This window comes from Danio aesculapii, chromosome 2 (assembly GCF_903798145.1).
Source record: "Danio aesculapii chromosome 2, fDanAes4.1, whole genome shotgun sequence".
NCBI classification, from domain to species: domain Eukaryota; kingdom Metazoa; phylum Chordata; class Actinopteri; order Cypriniformes; family Danionidae; genus Danio; species Danio aesculapii.
Genome location: NC_079436.1, coordinates 31,218,179 through 31,241,571, shown reverse-complemented (window position 1 = coordinate 31,241,571; position 23,393 = coordinate 31,218,179). Strand labels below are relative to the sequence as shown.

Sequence of the window (23,393 nt, the reverse complement as noted above, 5' to 3'; positions counted from 1 at the left end):
TTAACATAATCGTTTTAATAACTCATTACTAATAACTGATTTATTTTATCTTTGCCATGATGACAGTAAATAATACTTGACTAGATATTTTTCAGGACACTTCTATACAGCTTAAATTGACATTTAAAGGCTTAACTAGGTTTAATTAGGTTAACCAGGCAGGTTAGGGTAATTAGGCAAGTTATTGTATAATGATGGTTTGTTCCTTAAATATCGAAACAAAAAATTTGCCTAAAGGGGCTTATAATTTTGTCATGTGTGTGTATATATATATATATATATATATATATATATATATATATATATATATATATATATATATATATACTGTGTGTGTGTGTGTGTGTGTATATACATATATACATACATACATGTATACATACATACATACATATACATACTCACTGGACACTTTATTAGGTACACCTTACTAGTACTGGGTTGGCCCCCTATTTGCCTTTAGAATTGTCTTAATTCTTCGTGGCATAGATTTAACAAGATACTAGAAATATTCCACTGATATTTTGGTCCATATTGACATGATAGCATCACGCAGTTGCTGCAGATTTGTCGGATGCACATCCATAATGCGAATCTCCTATTCCACCACATCCCAAAGGTGCTCTATTGGATTGAGATCTGTTGACTGAGGAGGCCATTTGAGTACAGTGAACTCATTGTCATGTTCAAGAAACCAGTTTGAGATGATTTGCGCCTTATGACAGGGTGCGTTATCCTGCTGGAAATAGCCATCAGAAGATGGGTACACTGTGGTCATAAAGGGATGGACATGGTCAGCAACAATACTCAGGTAGGTTGTGGCGTTGACACGATGCTCAATTAGTACTAATGGGCCCAAAGTGTGCCAAGAAAATATCCCATACCCTGCCTGAACCATTGATACAAGGCAGGATGGATCCATGCTTTTATGTTGTTGATGCCAAATTCTGACCCTACCATCTGAATGTCGCAGCAGAAATTGAGACTCATCAGGCCAGGCAACGTTTTTCCAATCTTCTATTGTCCAGTTTTATTGAGTCTGTGTGAATTGTAGCCTCAGTTTACTGAGCTGACAGGAGTGGCACTCGGTGTGGTCTTCTGCTGCTGTAACCCATCCGCCTCAAAGTTGGACATGTTGTGCATTCAGAGATGCTCTTCTGCATACCTCAGTTGTAACGAGTGGTTATTTGAGTTACTGTTGCCTTTATCAGCTCAATCCAATCTGGCCATTTTTCTCTGGTTACAAGGCATTTGCACTCTCAGAATTGCCGTTCAACTGTATATTTTTTTTCGGACCATTCTCTATAAAGCCTAGAGATGGTTGTGCGTGAAAATCCCAGTAGATCAGCAGCTTCTGAAATACTCAGATCAGCCCGCCTGAACTGAAGCAGTGTCTACATGCCTGAATGTTGCTGCCATTTGATTGGTTGATTAGAAATTTGCGTTAACAGGCAGTTTGACAGGTGTACCCAATAAAGTGGCCGGTGAGTGTATGGAGTGTGTGTGTGTATGTATATATGTATGTATATATGTATGTATGTATATGTATATATACAATAATATATTTACACACACGCACACACACACACACACACACACACACACACACACACACACACACGCACACACACACACACAGACACGAGATACATACAAACTAACTGAAGAAATATTTTTAATTCTTTAATTCCTGCCAGTTTAATAGAGCATCATAAATCTTGTCCAAACAAATGATGTGCATGCTGGTTGCAACCTTCTATTAAACAGCGTTAGGTCTTTCGTCTCTCCACTAAATGTCAGAGCAATTTTGCAGAATTGCTCCCTCATCTCTGGAGGCTGCTATACGGCTGGAAATCCAGACAGATTTAAGACGTGGAAGGGCAAATGCAGTACATCTGTCAACACGCAGATGTCATGTGAACGTGATCCACTTACAGGGCACTACAGTACAACCCGCCTTGCACAGAGATTAATTATGAATGGTTTTTAATGCATTCTACTAATATGCAGCAGCTTATCTATGATTTTATATATAGTGGCATATTTTATATTACAGTTGCTTTTCTTTTTTTCTGCCCTCTTTCTCTCTTCTCTTTCCCTCTCTCTCTCTCTCTCTCTCTCTCTCTCTCTCTCTCTCTCTCTCTCTCTCTCTCTCTCTCTCTCTAGTGAGATGAAGAAGGCGCTGGTCGAGGAGGGCAGTCGGTCTGTTTTACTGTCGCGGCAGCACAGGTTTAATGAGCGCTGCTGCATCCGCTGCTGTTCTCCATTCACCTTCCTGCTCAATACCAAACGTTCCTGCCTGGACTGCCGCTATAACATCTGCAAGAGCTGCTGCACCTACAATAAGAAGGACAAAGGCTGGCTCTGCTCCTCCTGCCAGAAGACCAGGTCAGTATTGCTGTGCTTTCAATCGCTGTTGTTGTTCAGTGACAGAATGAGCACGAGCTCCGTCAGGAGGGAAACACCTGCAGCTTAACGGCTCGTGATGCTTCCGTTAGTTGATTTTGTGAGGTGGAAAAACTAGATGGAAATGACACCGCGTCAGATAATTGTTGTATTTGTGAATTTATTATAAATTGAGAGTAACTGTCAATATTGGATATTTAATTATGCATGATGATTTATGATTTATTTATTGTTTTTGTGGGTCATTTAATTCTCTGTTAAATAAATATTATATTTTAAAATAAATAATTGAAAAGCATTTATGTGTCATTGATGTTAATAATATATTTCTTTAGCAAATCTAGATCCCTTTGATCAGTTTTTATGATGCTGTAATGCTTAGATTTACTTGTAATATTTAACTACATTGATTAAATAATTTGCAAATAATAATAATAATAATTATTATTATTATTAGGTGTTTGTCAGAATTGTTGCAATTGTTGTGTATCAATGTTCCCTATTAAACAGTGAAAACTGACAGTGTTGTTTTACATTAATCTTTCATTAGGTCAAAGACTAAAAGGGGTTTTCTAGCTTTTAAAGAAAGCATCCTTTTTAAGTACAGTAGATGTGTTATACAGCTTTACACCCCCACCCCATTCATTAGAATCTGTCTTTTTTTTGACCAATGAATAAGTACTATCACAGAGTATCATTTTTCCTATAATTTACAGAAGACATTCACTAAAATACCATTCATTTTAACTATAGTTAAAATATAAAAAAAATATTTTTAGTATATTTTAATAATCGAATTTACAATAAGTTTATAATTTCATTTTTACACACAATGAAAAATTATAACATTATTTCATCCATATTTTGACCTTCTATTTTAATAAAAAAGTCAATCATAACATAAAAATTTGACTTGCATTTCATATCTTTGGGCTGCATGGTGGCACATTGGGTAGCACGATCGCCTCACAGCAAGAAGGTCGCTGGTTCAGGCCCCGGCTGGGTCAGTTGGCATTTCTGTGTGCATGTTCTCCCCATGTTATCGTGGGTTTCCTGAGTGCTCCGGTTTCCCACACAGTCCAAAGACATGTGCTATAGGTGAATTGAATAAGCTAAATTGTCCGCAGTGTATGTGTGTGTGAATGCAGGAGCGTGTGGGTGTTTCCCGGTGGTTGGTTGCGGCTGGAAGGGCATCCGCTGCATAAATATATGCTAGATAAGTTGGTTCATTCTGCTGTGGCGACCCCTGATTAATAAACAGAATAAGCCAAAAAGAAAATGAATAAATTTCATATTTTTTAATATGTAGTGTATATAAAAATCACCAAAAAGACGAGATTTGCTGTTTGTCGAGAGTTAGCTGGAATTGATTTCGTAAAAATAATCAAATAATTTACAAATTAATTTACATGTTGTTGTTTTTTTTTAATCATGCTAAATTAAATCCATTGGAATTGAAATTATTTTCTTACTGATACAACAGATTCCAACACTATAACACTTCCTGAAAAGGTCAGGGCTGGTGCTGTAAATGTGAGAATGCGTATCGTGTTTATGTTCATAAGAGTTGTGACTCACGTTGAAGCACCTTAGTAGTCATTTGAAGGTTTGTGAACGTCTGTGTGTCTGAAGGTTTGTTTGCTCTTATGTTTAATGAAAGACAGTAGAAAAGGTGTTTAGAACCGAGCCTTGCCATTGAGGGTTGGAATAACAGTGTTCAGACATTTCGACAATTATTGCAATAATTATGTGTAAAACTGTTATACAGGCAGCATGCTGTAACATAGCATTGCTCTCAAAGACTGTTTTAATGTCACAGACCGCTGTAGGTCACAAAACTGCTAAACCAAGACTAAAATATGTATGTCTTGCATGCTGATGAGCAAATGTTGGCCTGTAAACACATCCATTTGAATGTAGTGTAACTCCCCTGATTAGTCCAACCAATGGAGGTAGAGTTAAAATTAGGGTGATTTTATGCGTCTTGTTGGTTTAAATGTGCTTTCACGTCATTTTTAATGAAACCCACGGGAGTTTCACGCCAATGGAAGGTTACTGTGTCCTACAAAAGTCCTGTATTGAGTTATTTTTATGTATTTATTAATTTATTTATAAAAGGATGAGTTCTCCTCTTTCCTATCTTTACATAAAGGCTCACACTCGCATGCAAAGAGATTATGTCCATCAGCGGAATTGAATTTTGATACTGCGCTCTACACATCCACTCTAGATTTATCTCCTCTGTTTGTCACATAATAAGACTGATTGCTCGTTCCTGGTTTCATTCTGAAATCCGAATATCAGCATATTAGATCATCACTCAGTGGAAGTAGGCAATTTCAGTGATGCTATTTATGGACAGAACAGGTTTATCAGTATTTATGTACAATATGCATAATATACTGAACATGAATGTGTGGATTCTGTAGACTAAAGTATATAATGAAATGAATGCATATAAAAGCAGAGCTGAAAGCAAAATGATTTTATGTAGGAAACATATTTGTATGTAAATATTTACTATAATATATGGATTCTGGTGCATCACGGTGGCGCAGTGGGTAGCACGATTGCCTCAAGAAGGCCGCTGGTTTGAGCCTTTGAGTCAGTTGGCATTTCTGTGTGGAGTTTGCATGTTCTCCCCATGTTTGCATGGGTTTCCTTCAGGTGCTCCGGTTTTCCCCACAGTCCGTAGTGTATGTGTGTGAATGCAAGAGTGTATGGATGTTTCCCAGGGATGGGCTGCAGCTGGAAGGGCATCCGCTGTGTAAAACATAAGCTGGATAAGTTGGTAGTTCAAGCTGTAAAGAAAATGAATGAATGTGGATTCTGTAGTCTACAGTAGTTATTGACAAATATGCAAAAAAGAATAAAGCCTCTTTAAGAAAAAAACTTTATGCAGGAAAGAGTTTGTAATATTTTATACCAAAATATTGTAATATATTATTTTTTAGCGTGTGTCTGTACGTTATGGTGAATGGACACAGAATGCTGTTTTAAAAATGAAAACATTGCAGTAGAATCTGCATATTTCTTAAAAAAAAAAAGATATGTAGACCATAGTTGTTAAGCTAATATTGCTAACATGATTGTTCTGTGATTGTAAATAAATTATAATTATTATGGGATTATACGTTGCTGATTGGTAATTTAGTTTTGATCTCCGGATGATAAAAGAAAATTCTTCCGATTTTTTTTTATTTTTATGCTATTAGTAAAAAAAGGTCTTTACTTGAGATTCAATTCAATTTAAGGTTATTTGTATAGCTCTTTTCACAATAATTATTACTTCAAAGCAGCTTTACAAATGGGGCACATTATTACATTACAATCAAAATCAGAGAAGTTAAAGCGTTTCATCATCGATATCGCAATGTGATCATTCGCAATAGTCACATCGCAGGATTTGCAATGTTGAGTCTATTATAATTGGTCATTTGCATGTGCTTTTGACGCCTGTGAGTGACTGTATAATGATGTGCAAAGAATTCAGGCACAAGATATTGTACCGTTAGTAACTTTAAAAATGAATAATTACATTGAGTTATTTGTATTTTTATTAAATTTACTGTATCTGTATTTTCTTTATTTTAATGATCAATGCTTGTAGATTGATATTAGCTTTTATTCAGAGGCATCACAGTGGCGCAGTGGGTTGCATGATCACCTCACAGCAAGAAGGTTACTGGTTCGAGCCCCGGCTGGGTCAGTTGGCATTTCTGTGTGGAGTTTGCATGTTCTCCTTGTGTTTGTGTTGGGTTTCCTCTGGGTGCTCCGGTTTCCTCCACAGTCCAAAGACATGCGCTTTAGGTGAATTGGGTAAGCTAAATTGTCTATAGTGTGTGAATTGAGAGTGTATGGGTGTTTCCCAGTGATGGGTTGCAGCTGGAAGGGCTTCCGCTGCGTAAAATACATGCTGGATAAGTTGGCGGTTCATTCCGCTGTGGCGACCCCAGATTAATAAAGGGACTAAGCCGAAAAGAAGATGAATGAATGAATGAATTTTATATAGATGCACTCCCCTACAGAATCATCCCAAATCGGTCTAAAATTTTAAATTCTTTCCAAATAGAAATATTCAAGTCATCTGGTGAAATTGTATTTATCATATCACAATATATATCGCAGAATAACAAAATATTGCAATGTTGGATTTTTCCAATATCGTGCAGCCCTACTGCAGTTATATACTGTAATATATAATAAATCCATTTCTTGTATAGTATATTCTCCCTCTATTCAATTTTCTCACTTTCATATTGGCAGCTTTTCCTACTGTAAACAAACCAAATGAACCCTTATACAGCATATTCCCAGCAGACCGTTTCTCTAAAATTACTCATTTTAATTCAGACTATTGTTGGACTTCAGTGGCATGGCAACATGGAGCTATTTGTCTCTCGGGCAGTGCGAGGCTGTGTAGGCAGGTTGAACAGCACACCAAGTCTTATTGAGCATGCTCAGAAGTGCCTATGGCTGTCTACCCTGACCTTTCTCTATATGTATGTATGTGTGTGCGTGCGTGTGTGAAAAGAGAGAGTTTGATGATTATAGGAGTTTGAGTCTGTGGTTATATTAAATGTCATGCTGTTCAAAGTCATACATACTGTACTTATATTGTCACAGTGAAATCTCAAGAATACTCTTAAATAATGTTGTGTATTTCCAGGCTACTGAAGACCCAGTCGCTGGAGTGGTTCTACAATAATGTGAGAAGGCGTTTTAAAAGGTTTGGCAGTGCCAAAGTGTTAAAGAACCTCTGCAGGAGGCATGCGGCTGAGCGTGGAGGACTAGCAGAGCTTACAGGTACTCGCCATCTGGACTCCTGCATGACCTTGCTTAACAATAAAGGAGGTTTTCACACTGTACGTTTTATAACACTGTACAGGTTTTAACATATATTTGCCTATAGTTTGGAGAAAAAATGATCGCTGCTTTACATGTTATAGGAGTTTCTACATATCAAATTTAATGTTTCCCTTGAATATCTCAGTTTTGGATTGTCCTTTTTTACTCTATAAGGTTTGCATGCACACGTACAGTTTTTAAACATAATTTATGGATAGAAAGCATAGAACAGGCAGGGTTCTTCTGGTGTTATTTGTGTCCTGTAGATCCGATTTAACAACAGCACGATTTCTGAGAATTATTAGAGCCCCTATTATACATGAAATAAGGTCATATTGTGGTTGTAAGGGTCTCCAACAACAGTCTAATATGCATGCAAGGTCAAAAAACAGTTTCATGGTCTTATAATCTGCATTTATTTTTACCTAATTATCCCAGCGACTCCCATATAAATCGTTCAGCGATTCATTTGTTCCCAAACCCCTCCTTATCTGCGCTGATTGGACCGATGACAGCCTGCTGCGATTAGTCGACAGTGACAGGCTTCAGCACGAGACAGAGTGAAATGCCCAGCAGCTAATCAACAATATAAAAGTAGTCACAGTGCTTACACGCTTCATAGTGTAAGGCGTGGATTTTGGCTGCCAGTGGGTGAATGTAAATACAGATGATGGACTTGAAAATACAGACGACTAACTATTTTATTGAGCAAAAACTCCTAGAACTGGGAAGGAGATCAACACGAATCTCCTAGCCGTCACACTCTTCCTGCTCTTTTTTCACACACACACACACACACACACACACACACACACACACACACACACACACACACACACACACACACACACACACACACACACACACACACACGCACACACACACACACACACACACACACATTACCCTCCTACTCAGAAGAAGTGGGGAGATCAACACGAGTCTCCTAGCCCCTAGCAGATGATGGCCATAGCAACGACAAATGGCAGTGGAACGCCAGCTCACAAACGCATTTAACGTTAAATCCATAAACAAAGTGGCACGTGTCGCATTTTCAGCGTGATTTTAGCACTCTAACTGCACAAGGCTGGGCTATAATGCTGAGGTATTTTTGCAAAAATAAACCTCAACCACTGACTCTTCACAGTTTCATCTTTGGGTAGAGACTTTCAATAATATCCAGCTGAGCACTGCGTGACTTCATTCAACCGGCATCTGTGTGTCTAGCCCTTTTTTCTGTGTTAGTGGGCGGGACCGCAGGTTTCAAATCTCCCTGGTTTGCGCAGGCAACTACTGAGCGGGGCTTGTGTTTCATAGCCGCGTCATTGCGAAACACCTAATGACTCGTTATCAAGACGAATCGTTTGAAGCACTATGAGTCGACTCTTTTATAGATGAATCAACAGTTTTAAACACTGTACACTTACAGATTTAAGCCTTAGCTGGATATTTCACTTCACTTAGAGCTGTGTTACACACTACATGGAAGGTAATTTTCAAAAACCCACAAAATGGGCTCTTTAAAGTTTGCGGAGGAAAGGTCACTATGCAGTTTAATATGACCTGATGAATCCCTCATTTCCCTCAGAAAATATATCGACAAATGTGCAACTTTATGGGTAAAACAGCTTGTCACTGGGGCAGTACCCTTGAAAGGACATCTTCTTTTATGTTTTATTTACCCATAAAAGTTTATTGTAATATCTTAAGGAAGCATATTGCTACTCTACGATACTAAAATACATCCTAGTGGTAGATAAGGCACATGGTCGTTTATTTTAAAAGTATTGTCCCAGTGACAAGCTGTTGTAGCTCCAAAGGCACAATTGTGCATTTTTTTTATCTGACAGTGAATGATACTTACTTGCATAAACAGACACAATTATTTAGTTGTTTGTCTTGTTTGTCTACATTTAGAAATGGCTGTATATTTTGTTTATTTAGAAAGACATTTATGAGGAATTAGGCATTTAATTTACTGAAAAATGTGTATTAATATTAATATTATTTACTATTTTAGCTAAATTTTCCATCCATCCATGCATCTTTTTTCTAACGTCTTGTTGTTCATCCACCCAGCAATCCATCTTTCTATCCATCTTTTCAATCAATTCATCCATCAATCTTTTCTAAAATCTTTTTTGTCCATCCTTCAAGAAATCCATCTTTTCCAGCCATCCACCCAGATATCCAACTATCTATATAGCCATCCATCTCCTCTATCCATATTTTTAGCCATCCTTCCAGCAATCTATCTGTTTCTACCATCTTTTTCCATTCGTTTATCCATCCATCCATCCATCCATCCATCCATCCATCCATTCACCTTTTCTAACATCTTGTTGTTCATCCACCCAGCAATCCATCTTTCTATCCATCTTTTTAATCAATCGATTCATCCATCAGTCTTTTCTAAGATATTTTTGTTCATCCTCCCTGCAATCCATCTTTCCCAGCCATCCACCCAGATATCCAACTATCTATATATTCACCCATCTTCTCTAACCATCTTTTTAGCCATCCTTCCTGCAATCTATCTGTTTCTACAATCTTTTTCAATCCATCCATTCACTCAATCCATCCATTCATCTTTTTCTAACATCTTATTGTTCATCCACCCAGCAATCGATCTGTCCATCCATCTTTTCAATCAATTAATTCATCCATCAATCTCATCTAACCATCTTTTTATCCATCCTCCCAGCAATCCATCTTTTTCAACCATCCACCCAGATATTCAACTATCTATATATCCATCTGTCTCCTCTAACCGTCTTTTTTAGCCATCCTTACAGCAATCTATATTTTTTCCATCTTTTTCCATACATTCATCCATCTCATAAATCCATCCATCTTTTTTTAACGTCTTATTGTTCATCCACCCAGCAGTCCATCTTTCCATCCATCTTTTCAATCAATCCATTCATCCATCAATCTTTTCAAAGATCTTTTTAGTCCATCTTCCCAGAGATCCATATTTTCCAGTCATCCATCCAGATATCAATTATCTATATTTCCATCCATCTCCTCTAACCATCTTTTCTTGCCTTTCTTCCAGCAATTTATCTTTTTCTACCTTCTTTTTCCATCTGTTTATCCATCCATCCTTCCATCTATCCATTCATCTTTTTCTAACATTTTGTGTTCATCCACCGTGCAATCCATCTTTCTATCCGTCTTTTTAATCCATCAATTCATCCATCAATCTTGTCTAACATGTTCTTTGTCCATTCTCCCAGACATCCATCTTTTCCAGCCATCCATCCAGATATTCAACTATATATACATACATACATACATACATACATACATCTCCTCTAACTAACCCTTCTTGCCTTCCTTCCAGCAATCTATCTTTTTCTACCATCTTTTTCCATATATCCATTGATAGGTCCATCCATCTTATCCATCCATCCATCCATATCCGTCCAATAACTTTCCTATTACCAATTATTAATAGTCATTTAAGTAGTTAAATATTACAGTAAAATGTAATAAAAAAAAATATATGTAAACTCCATGGCTTATCTGGGCAGTTACATCACAGTCATGTCTTGTTTTGCTCACTAGAATACACACACTGCCTCTTTGTTTGGAAATGTAAAAAATCCAAAAAGATTACTTTCCTCTTCTGCACCAGCCCAAAGCTCCTTTACTTGTGTTGTGGGCTTTAAATGAGTTATGACCTGTGCTCAGCCTCCATTTCAGTTCTGCTGTGGTCAGTGAGCAGAGAATGTCTTCAGCATGAAGGGGAACGCAGTTAAAAGCAAGGCCAGTGGCACATTAACAATGGATGACCATGACTGTGGATGTTTGTCACCTCAGCAGACCTCTATAACCTCAGAGGAAGAACAGCTCCCTGTAGAATAGAGTAAAAGCATTGCACTGACAATGAAAAATGAAGAGCTTTGGCCACAAAACTCACTACCCTGTGTGGTTAGGCCTTGGAAATTTGATGCAGAGAAAAGCTAGAAGATAATCTGTTTGAGTTCAGTGCTAAGAATGGAGCAATAAGCTTATGGCATTATAGGATAGGTTTTTAAGCTGCAACATCAGTCTTCAGATTTAGCTCATAGAAAAGGCTAGATTTATAACATTATTTTGATTTGTTTTGCCTAGAAGAGAGTATGCGTGAATGTTGGCTTGAATGTAAAGGAAAGGTGTTTTCACATAAGGCTAGCCTGAGACTTCAAAGGCTGTTTGACCTTCATCAGCTCACTTTAAAGGGCTTTTTGTGGAGCTGAGGACGTATTGATATGTCAGTAGTTGCCCATCAAGTGATTTGTCATTCGACAGCTCTTCGAGAATGAGACAGTGTCTGTCAGAGAGAAACCTGTGGAGAGTGCTATTAAATCATGTCAACAAGCTGAAAGTGCTGTCAAATCTCTGGGTTTTGCACAGAAACAACTTGTCAACAAGAACATGTTGTAATATGTGATGCTCATGTTTGACTTTGTCAGTAAAGCAATACAAAATAACAAACAGTAAGATCCTTTTTTGTCTAAATAAGCGAAATAAGATTTTGGTTTATAGGGTTTATTGACTGCTGTCACTTTAGGAGTGCACAGATCTGCTAAAAGGCATTCGAATTTGCCAACTTTCCCAACTGTTTATGTTCACTAAGGACATAACTGACTGCATTTAAATAAAAACTCAACAAAAACCCAATCTTGACATATTTTATGTGCATTTGTCCATTTAATCACACATTTGAAACACAATAAACTTGTCCATATTTTGCTTCATCTCGGATTGCGTGCACAGAAAGCCACGTAAAGACAATTGTGAAATTGTGAATTGAAAATAAATCTTAAACCAATTTTATAAAACTGCATATCATAACCTCCCAAAAAAACTTAATGCTGCTAACAAGTATAAAGGGGCTTTTCTTGGCATTAAAGGTGACCTATTATGCCCCTATTTACAAGATATAAAATAAGTCTCTAATGTCTCTAGAGTAGGGGTGGGCAAACTCAGGGACCTGTGTCCTGCAGAGTTTAGCTCTAACCCTAATTAAACACACTTGCCTAGAGATTTCTAGTGATATTTATAACACTGATTATTAGTATGTTCAGGTGTGTTTGATTAGGGTTGAGATTGGCACTGAGTTTGCCCATCCCTGCCCTAGAGTGTGTAAGTGAACTTTCAGCTCAAAATGCCCCACAATTAATTTTTTATAACTCTTTGAAACTGCCACTTTTAGGCTTTGCTTAAAATTCTGCCATTTTGGTGACTGTCACTTTAAATTCAAATGAGGCTCCCAGCCTCATTAAAAAACAATCTTCAGCTAGTACGGTGTGAAAACTTGGTGGACGGCTGCTTCCTACTAAAGCTGCGGTCACACTTGACTTTTCTTCCCAAAGACTTCCATTCATACGCACGCGAATGCGTCAGACCGGAAACGCGGGGTCATGCGTCAAGTTTCGCAGGTTGCTGCGGTGCAAAGTTCAAGCTTGGTGAATAACCTGCTAAATCGCATCACTTGCCTACATGAGACCAGTCGAGGATCAAAACACGACCTCTCTGGGCAGAAATGTAAAACATGGAGCAATCGCTAGCTTTTTTTAATGTCTAATAAGCTTGTTTAATCCCGCCCCTTTTTGCAGCGCCGCACGACAGAATTTCGCACACACAAAGCCCGGTGTAACCGTAGCTTCAGAGCTCTTTATACTAATGAGAGAGAGATTGTCACTAATGGGCAGGGCTTTCCTCCTCAGACGAAATACAAAGGGAGAATGTCAATCAAAGTGTAATCATAAAAAATGTAGTTAATTAATTTTGACCATAAGAAGCTGGCTATATGGCTATATATGAACCTACTAAAATCTGTTGACATGATTTTTGAAATAGCTTATTGAGATAGGAAAAAACTGTAATAGTTTTCTAACGACCTTTTATAAAAGTTCTATTTTACGCATACCTGTTATGGAAACCAAGCTAGTGTCTCTTTCGTTATTCAATGCACATTTAAATACTGAGCATGTCTGCCAGGATATTGTATATTATGACCAGTGTTGGGGAAAGTTACTTTTGAAAGTAAGGCCTTACAATATTGAGTTATTGAGTTGTTCCGTAAAAAAGTAACTAGTTGCAATACTTAGTTACTTTTTATGGTAAGTAATGTGTAACGTTACTTTTGAGTTACTTTTGCTTTACTTTTTATTACCAGGCTGAAGCTTGATGTTTTTCTCTTTTTTTTTTTCGAGGAGCTCTGCAATTAACAATGCACCGCCTACACCTTCATTTACCTGTTTTAAAAAAACACATGAAAAAATATTTTAGAATAATGTTATCTGAGAACTTCCTTACCCCAGAGCTAAACATGCCATTTTTACAGATTACAAAATACATTTTCAAAAAAGTAACTCAAATATTACTTATTTTTTTAAAATAATGTGTTACTTTACTCGTTACTTAGAAAAGTAATATTATTATGTATCTTGCGTTACTTGTAATGCGTTACCCTAACACTGATTATGACAATCTTGCATGATTTTAAATGATTTGAAATTTACACATTAAGGGTTCTATTTTGACGATCTATGCGCAAAGTCCAAAGTTCAGGGCGCAAACGCATTAAGGGCGTGTCAGAATCCACTTTTGCTATTTTATAGACGGAAAAATCCACTTTGCGCCATGTTGTACGCACAGAAATTGATTAGCCTATAAATAATTAATTTTGTTTGTTAAGCGCAAAGATTTGTTTCAAAACTATTTCTAAATTCTGTTCTAATTTCCACCAAACGAATAAATGAACAATAATAATGCTGTGTGGTCAAAAAACTGAGTTATATCCAAATACACATGCTATGCCCCATATGGTCTAAAACCTGACAGGTGGACAAATCTAAGCTTGTTTTTAATACATCAAATATAAATATCCATATAATAAATAATACTACTAATAATAATAACATTCAAAAGCAAATTGTTATGAATAAACTGAAAAAAAAACAGAGATTAAAAAAGCATGAAAGTATGGTTTTTATATTTATGTAGGCTAGAAAATAATATTTTTGTAATATTTTAATTCTTTAATTCTTTTTAATTTGTAAAGATATTTGCGTATTGATGTACATTCTGTGTGTATTAAGCAATGTGTAAGAGAGGCGCACAACTCTGTGCTGGACAATAGACTAGCTTTGATCTGGTCTATTGAACCGTATATATAAGTTCCTCAAACAAGCAACACGCCTCCTTTTTTAGATCAGAATGCCTATGGGCGCACATATGAGCGCAAATGCATTTGCTATTTAAACAGCGTGGCGCAAAATGTCAAAACGACTCTTGCGCCGAGTTTAAACTAGCAAACAACAATTGCGTCGGGTGTATGATAGGGCCCAAAAGTTTTTGTGATGGACTGAACTGTGTTACTTTTTACCCCAACAGAGGGCAGCGCGTATGAGGAGAGTGTCTGCAATGAGAGTAGCGTCTATGAGAGCGACTGCACATTCTACAAGCAAAGCGAAGGTTTGTAATCAAATCAAAACTGTAAGGATATGGATGGTGTGTTATATCAACAGTTTCAGATTACATAATTACTCAATTTAAATTGCAATCTTTTACTCACCTTCCACTTGTTTGGAGCCTGTTTGAGCTTCCTTCATCTGTTGAACACAAAAGAAGATATTTTGAACGCATGGATTATTTCTTCCTAATATGGATGTCAATGGCCAACTGATTTCCTGCAGAAAAATATCTCCATTTGTTCTCAGTAGAAAAAAGAAACCTATAAAGGCTTATGTAAAACCACTTGAAGGAGAGTACATGAGAACATTTTCATTTTTTGGTTGAGCTATCTCTTTAATGAGTTTCATTCTGGGAACATTTTAACACTTTTGACTGCAGTCACAGTGTGTGGCACATATAGCATCTGGTTCAGAGCTTTTTGTGAAGGCTGAATGATTATTTCAGAGCACAGCATGGCTGAGACTATTAGTGTGGCACTGCGGGTGGCAGAAGAGGCCATAGATGAGGCCATTGCTCAGGCTGAAAGCCAGACTGACAATCAAGTAAGACTTTCCCATTAATATGTTCAGGATTATTCATTCATACTGTCTGCTCAGAAACGTTTTGAAATTTTCTTTTGAAGGAGAAGCAGAATGAAGCTCAATATCTGCGGCAGAACAGAGGAGAGCTGATAGAAGAATTAGCCACAACTATAGTGGAGAAAGTGAGTACCATGTCAGCAATGACCTTGAGTTTGATCTTTTACTTTTGTCTAGGTTTCCGTGTGCAGCAAATAGATTTCCATTTCTTTTAATTATTTAAAGTAAATACTTCTGCAAGGATGCTTTAAAATGATCAGAATCGACAATAAAGACATTCATAATGTTATCTATTTCAAATAAACAATGTTCTTTGAACTTTCTATCCATTTAATGATCCTAAAAGAAATATCAAAACATTGTCATTATTCGAAATGATATATGATTTGATATGAATCTCTGCCACATCACCACCTTGTGTGTGCAATAATTTCTAATAATTAAAGGGATATCATCAATTACTTCATACATAATATTACTGTTTTACTGTGTTTTAGATCAAATAAAGGCAGCTTTTACCTTTTTAATTGTAATTTACACAGAGTATTCATTGAAATTATTTCAGTATTTTTGAAATGTATAATTAGTATGATTATCTGAGTATCTGTATATGTGTATACTCATGATGTGACATCAAAAAGATTAAAGAATTGTTTAATATAAAAAGCAATGTTTAATAAAATAAATTATGTAATAATTATTTGCTTCGTTTTAAAATTTTTACAATTATTTTCAGCAAGATTGACAGTATGAATTATTTTTTGCTAATTATAAAAAATATTTTAATGTCAGATTGTCCGGCGGAAGAGGGATTTGTCTGAGATCGAGTCTGGATGTAATGTGGAGCAGAACAGTGAGGAGATTTCTCCAGATCAAATCCAGAAGGCCTTCGATGCTGCTCTCTGGGTAATCTGCCCTTTTATTTCTTCCATTACCAGTTTTGGAGACTTTTTTGATGCACTATTGATTGCGCTGACTCTGTATAGTGGTTTTTTAGATGGTTCATTTGCTTCGGGGTTAGCTGAATAAATCTTCTCGTCTCTCCTCAGAGGTCTCGCTCAGCTTTCTGCCTCCTGACTGATGAAAAAACAGATCATCACAGTAACACCGGGTCAAGGCCTTCATCCTCTAAAAGCCATGCTCTGGAAGTGACAGAAACATTGCCTGTCCAAGCCATGCCGAGCTGGAGGAGTGTTGACCGACTAGACAATTCAAGTTAGATTTTTTGCTTAATAACTATTTACATAAAGAATGAAAACTAAATAACACCAATGGACAATGCTCCAAATTTTATTAAAATTGCATGATGCACTTTTGCCTATTGACGCTTAAAATGCTTTCAATTTTTATTATCAATGTAGTGTAAGCGTTTTTTACATTTTCAAAAAAATTTTATATAAAACAATTATTGTTATTATATATTATATATAAAACAGTAATTGCTATTGTTTTCATCCTTGGTGTGAACAAGCCTTTAATTTATTAAATGTTCTAAATGTGGTATCATTTAAAACCATCAACATTCAAAAGTCATCCTGTGTACAGCATTTTTTAACTCAAAATTACATTAACCTGAAAACTTTCTCTATTTATTTTAAAATAAATGTTATAATTTGACTGACATCCAATGGCTGTTTTCAGGTGTAGCACTTAATTCACATTTCACAATAACCACAATTTTGGTGGTATCAACTTCAACTTGGTTAGACAAACTTTTTTCAAACTTATTTAAACATCTAAATTATTAAAAAAAAAAAAAAACATTGTGTGTATGTTTGAAAAAAATGTTAAGTGCAGTCCATTTGCTTTACTGTAAATATAAACATCTGTAACTTTTTACACTTGAATCATATTTTCAGACCAATCTTATTCCGAAACATTTCATTATTTTTACAAATTACACATTGCAACAATTCAGTCAGTTTATATGACTGTGCTCCATAAGCCTTATTGTGACATTGCCATCCAAAGATTTCCTGAATTTATGGTCCTTGGTGATAAAGTGCAAATGAACTGTTGTACATCGATCCCTCGCTATGACGTGGTTCACTTTTCCTTGTCTCTCAGTTTTGCAGATTTTTTTTCGTGCAATTTGACATGCTTTTTTCTGTAGCGCATTGTGTTCTGCGTCCGGATTTGCACATTGTAGACCAGGCTGTAGACCATTGTAAAATAATTTTCTCCGTGTCTTGTCTCCTGTATAGTACAGAATGCATTCAGCTTACTAAATTTACATAAATCTTTAATCACTAGCAAAACAAATGTTCTGCACCGTCAAGGGCTGAGTTAAACTTCTGGATTGATAAAGGAAGGTAGAAGTTACGCTTTGAGGTAGAAGTTAAACTTTGAGAGTGCTAAAACAAAAGAAAAAAGTGTAAAAATGTTAATGCCTGTCTGAGCAAAGTGTATAAAGTGTGTAAAGAGGGTTTTTACAGCCTTAAAACATCTATAATAATTGTAACAAATAAAGCTGACTACTTTGCAGATTTCACCCATTGTGGCTTATTTTTAGAACATAACTTCTGCGAATAAAAAGGGACCACTGTAGAGACACAGAAAAATTAATAGCTGATACACTGATGCCTTATGATTCACCTCTGCAGTTTTTGTTTTCAGCTAAAAATAATGAGTAATAATGTAGACACCTTTTAAAAAAGTCACTTAAATATCGGCCTGAGGGTGAGCAAATTAAGAGCTAATCTTTCATTTTTTGGTGAACCTCATCATTTTTGACTAACTCTTGCTCATAACAGGTAGATTTTCAATAACTTTACGTAACTGTAACTTTTGAATATATTTATATACTACTCAATGTGTCTAAATGCTGTGCATGTATATGTCTTCAGTGTTACAGAGTCCTGATGGGAACTGGATTGCTTATCAGAGCAATCTGCTCTCTCGACCGAGTCTTTTAACCAAGCGCAAGAGTCTGGTGTACAGTGTTTTAGAAAAGGAGTCTGGTGTGGTGTCGGCTTATGATGACATGGGTTCAGAAACAGAGCCTGAAGCTAATGGGGTCTGGGGCGCTGCACTGGTTGAGCTTCAACGTAAAATGTCTGCCAGCAAACAGCTGACTTACCCAGAATCCTACAGCCGGCAAGCAACCTTACCTTTGCATGCACAAGCACAATGTTTTACTGAGAACAATATTGACACTGAGAACTCCTCAGGACCGGACGGGCCGATGTCCCAAAAAACTCTGCTGCCCTTTCTGAAGAGAAAAGTACCACTGGAACATAGACGACCTGCATCAATACGCCGGCCAAACGTCATGGATGTGAATTTCAACCCAGAAGGAGCTGAAAGCAGTGAGGATGGACTAGAGGACAGCAGAGTCAAGAGGTCACGGCGTCGGAAGAAAAATAAGAGAGAGGATGCAGACTGGAAAGGACAGTCAGGACTGCCTTTGGCTGAACCGGTGAGAATTAAAGTTTTTTATTTACTGCCTTATATACACTCTTGAAATTAGATCATTTTTTTTTCATTTCATACCGCCATCTATGTGGATATTCCTGTAAGGTATGTTTTGGCTATATATGTAAGGTTGTTTCCACATGACGTCATTGATGCGTGAAACTCAGATGGAGGGCAGGAAGTGATTCTTCTACATAGAAGTCACTATCAGAACATCAAAATGTTTCTGTTTTATGTTTTTTAAAATAGTTTAGATGAACTAAAATAAGAAATGCCAAACAGCTTTTATAGACTTCCACAAGTTTTTGCTCATAAACAGAGGAAAGTTCAAGAAACTGGATGAAAAACGAAAGAAAAGTCAGCATGTGATAAACATTGGTTTAATACATTCATGTGTACAAACCTTTTTTGAACATGATAATTCGTTTGACAGCACTAATAAATATTATATACAGGCCTAGCTATGTGTATTATATGTTAATGTGATCAGATACAAACACCATCACACTTATACAAAATCCAGGAGAATATAAATAACGTACCCTGACATGTAATCGCTGCCATGAAATCTCTCTCCATTTTGTTTTGCAAAAATCCATGTCTTTAATAGCGTTTTGGTGGAATAAACCACCGTAACGTGAACATCGAGATACGCAGCAGCAGTGAATGTTTGTTGATGGTAAGTTCATTGACAAAACAAAATTATTATAGACAATTATTAAGACAATTATTATAGTAGTGCACGTTTCCCCTTACAAAAATAAATAAATAATAATGTAGACTTTGTGTCTACACTTTTGCATGCTTTCATCTGTTATTTGGTGATGTCTGGAAGATATCTGCATGGGGAAAAACTATAGTAATTTAAAATAAACATGTTTTTGAACCACATTGTAAAGTGTATAATGTGTACAACTCCTTGTTAATGAATGCTACAGAATACTGTAGCATAGTAAACTGATAAAGTGTAATAAATACTGTAACATTAGTGTAAACTGTGATGCATTGTGATGGTGTATAATTATAGAAACTGAAGCCTATTTAATAATTTGTTTATTACTATAGTAGTTTCGTACAACAATATATTTACTATGACAATTTAATTCAAGTAATTATCTGTAGTTTGCTTCCAAACACTATAGTACTTATTTTTTCATGTAAAAAATAGCTTATACAGTATATACCGCCTTGATAAGAGGCAAATATATTTTAGTTTATTTTCTATTTATATCTGCTTTGAAATATGGTATAAATCGCAAAAATACAGGCTCTCCTCTATAGTCTCCCATTCTGTTTTTTACTTCCTGCCCTCCATCTGAATTTCACGCCTCACCAGAACCAAGTGATTGAAAACAACCTATTGCTTTCTAATGAAGGCTTAAAAAGAGGTCACTGGACTAACACAGTACCAAAATAGAAGTGAAAACAACTAGAGTTGAACAAACAGACAAACTTAAATATACAAAGATGATCAACTGAAGTAAAACGAGCTAGGGATTATTAAAGGTATAGTTCATCCAAGAATGATTGTCATAATTAATAAAAGAATATATACTGAAGAATTTTAGATAAAATTACCATCGACTTAAATTGATATTTTAATACTTTAAATTGATATTTTGATACTTTAAATTGATATTTTGAGTTAAAATCATAACGTTGACATGCCTGAAATGCAGATTATAAAATTTTACTTTAAAAGAAAGATTTATTACATTTTATATTGTATTTTATGTACAGTTGCAATCAGAATTATTAAACCCCCTTTGAAATATTTTTTCTTATTTAAATATTTCCCCAAATGAAGTTTAATAGAGCAAGGAATTTTTCACAGTATGTCTGATAATATTTTTTCTTCTGGTGAAAGTCTTATTCTTTTTATTTCAGCTAGAATATTAACAGTTTTAAATTTCTTATTAACCATTTTAAGGTCAAAATTAATAGACCCATTAAGCTATATATATTTTTTTGATAATCTACAGAACAAACCAACATTATACAATAACTTGCCTAATTACCCTAACCTGCCTAGTTAACCTAAATAACCTAGTTAAACATTTAAATGTCACTTTAAGCTGTATAGAAGTGTCTTGAAAAATATCTAGTCAAATATTATTTACTGTCATCATGGCAAAGATAAAATAAACCAGTTATTAGAAATGAGTTATTAAAACTATTATGTTTAGAAATGTGTTGGAAAAATCTTCTCTTCGCTAAACAGAAATTGGGGAAAAATTAACAGGGGGGCTAATAATTCAGGGGGTTTAATAATTCTGATTGCAACTGTATTTATTTAACCTTCAATGATTCTTCATTGTCAGGATTCCAGTACCCTACCCTCAGATGCTCAGCCAAAAAGACGGTATATGAAACAAGACTCAGCCGACACTTCAGACACTGCGACTCCTGACATTCTGAGCTCTGGAGCCACAACCCCTGATCCCTTTAGACCTGATCTCAATGCTTATGGATCTTTAGATCAAGAGTTGACTTCCAAACTGAAAGAACTAACCAGTCAAGTCCAAGAAACACAACTCTCTTCCACTGAGGATGAACTTGACAGGATAGAGTTTCGAATGTGGAGTGAAGAAGATAAAGCAAAGTCAAAAGTGGGAGGGGAAGTTATGGGAGACACTTTCTTGAAGGTTACAAAAGAAAGATCAGATGAAACTGAATCTACAAATCAAAGGAGATCTACTGAGATATTAAAGGAAGATGATTTGACCACCAGACTGAGAGAACTGACCAGTCAGGTCACCGAGACTCAACTTTCCTCCACCGAAGATGAACTAGATAGATTTGAGTGTCAAACTAAAACCAAATGCCTTAATCAATCAACAAGAACAGAAACAGTAGAGGTAGATGACAGGGCAGATGGAGAAAGATTCAGAACACATGGCAATATACTCCACAACCATGTAGAGAAGATGGTTGAAAAAGCAGAAGAAGAGCGATCAGAGAAAAAGCACCATGTGGCAAATCAGGACAGTAGTGAGCATAATAACACAGATGAGACTCAAATAAACTCTGGGAGACAAAAACAAACAGTTGCTGACGCAGATGCACAAAATGAGAGAGCTAGCGAAATAATTAAGCAGACAAAGAACAAAGGAGAAGTTGAGACTGAAGAAAGAGAAGCAGAAATAAGTGATGTGGTTGAAGGTCAGCAGAGCCGAGCCGAGAATACAGAACTGGCTCTCAGTAGATTTATAAGTGAAGATGGAAATATGGAATTTGATCGGATCATCGATACTGTAGTGAAAGCTTTGGGTGACATGGAAGAACACATAGAGGTTTACACTAGTGAGGCGGTATTTTTAGATAGAGCGGAAAGTGAGGCAGAGAAACTAGAGATGATGGATGAGGGGGAGAAAGTAACAGAACAGAAAACCGATGACAAGGCAACATTTGCGGGATGCGTTGTTAGTGGAAAACTGATGGATGAACAGGAAAAAGAAATTAATGAAGAGGCTAAAACACATGAAGTTCTGACACTAAAAAGCAGCAGTGGATTTACTGAGGACACTGAAGACAAACAATGCATCAAATTATTAGAAGAGAGAGTGCAAGAGAAAGATGGCAACAGCCAAAGTGAAGGAAAAGAGGAGCAGAAGGATCTGATAACATCGCACAGCACCCCCTCTGTTCAGGAGTATCTGACACCAGATGAGATTTACAAGGTACTATACTCCCACCAAGCTATTATGTCTATAAACATAGAGAAACTTCTTGAGAAAGACATGTCTAAATTTGGGCTGTGAGTGAAATCTAACTATAATCTAATAACAGACTATATAGACTAGTCACCAAACAGCCTAGTCATTCATTCATGTCTATTTGTTGACTAGCCTATTGTTAGACATCTATTAGATTTTCAATTACAGACCACTTTTGCCGTGTTTTAGCCAAGATGTCTATGTTTAGATCTCTATTAGACATCTTATACCCAAAAAAAGCCTGCTGGGAACTATTAGTCATGGGAAAAAAAAGCTTTTAGAGACTTCAACAAATTTATTTTTTTAATATATTGTATTCAGACTCCGAGTATATGCCAGTGGTGTAAAGGTGGAAAGTGCAGACGAGAGTGAGGTAAAACGAGCCATTTTGTTCTTATGTGGTCCTCATGGTAAGGGGAAAAAAGCAGAAGCAAAAGCATTTGAAATTATTTTAGGATGTTTCCTTTTAATTGAAATGATGATGGGGGGCAGAAAGTCGCTGGTTGAAGGTCGCTGGTTCGAGTCCCGGCTGGGCCAGTTGGCATTTCTGTGTGGAGTTCGCATGTTCTCCCTGTGTTCGCATGGGTTTCTTCTGGGTGCTCTGGTTTCCCCCACAGTCATGAGCTATAGGTGAATTGAATAAGCTAAATTGTCCGCAGTGTATAAGTGTGTGTGTGTATGTGTATGTGTGTGTGTGTGTGTGTGTGTGTGTGTGTGCGTGTGTGTGTGTGTGTGTGTGTGTGTGTGTGTGTGTGTGTGTGTGTGTGTGTGTGTGTGTGTGTGTGTGTGTGCGTGTAAATGAGAGTGTATGAGTGTTTCCCAGTAATGGGTTGCGGCTGGAAGGGCATTTGCTGTGTAAAACATATGCCAGAATAGTTGGCAGTTCATTACGCTGTGGCGACCTCTGAAATAGAGACTAAGCCGAATGAATGCATGAATGACTGAAATGATGATAATACAT

General features: G+C 36.5%; 1 protein-coding gene across 2 annotated transcripts in view; it reads left to right on the top strand.

Annotated features, from left to right (window-relative positions):
- Positions 1–23,393, top strand: part of myripa (myosin VIIA and Rab interacting protein a) — a 44,344-nt gene that overhangs the window by 13,062 nt on the left and 7,889 nt on the right. For both annotated transcript variants that reach the window (XM_056477227.1, XM_056477221.1), the window contains exons 3-11: positions 2,167–2,388; positions 7,076–7,212; positions 14,644–14,724; positions 15,169–15,266; positions 15,347–15,427; positions 16,095–16,208; positions 16,352–16,517; positions 18,149–18,720; positions 21,038–22,396. In XM_056477227.1, the coding sequence (XP_056333202.1) occupies positions 2,167–2,388; positions 7,076–7,212; positions 14,644–14,724; positions 15,169–15,266; positions 15,347–15,427; positions 16,095–16,208; positions 16,352–16,517; positions 18,149–18,720; positions 21,038–22,396 (2,830 nt within the window). The remainder of the gene's footprint in view (positions 1–2,166; positions 2,389–7,075; positions 7,213–14,643; positions 14,725–15,168; positions 15,267–15,346; positions 15,428–16,094; positions 16,209–16,351; positions 16,518–18,148; positions 18,721–21,037; positions 22,397–23,393) is intronic.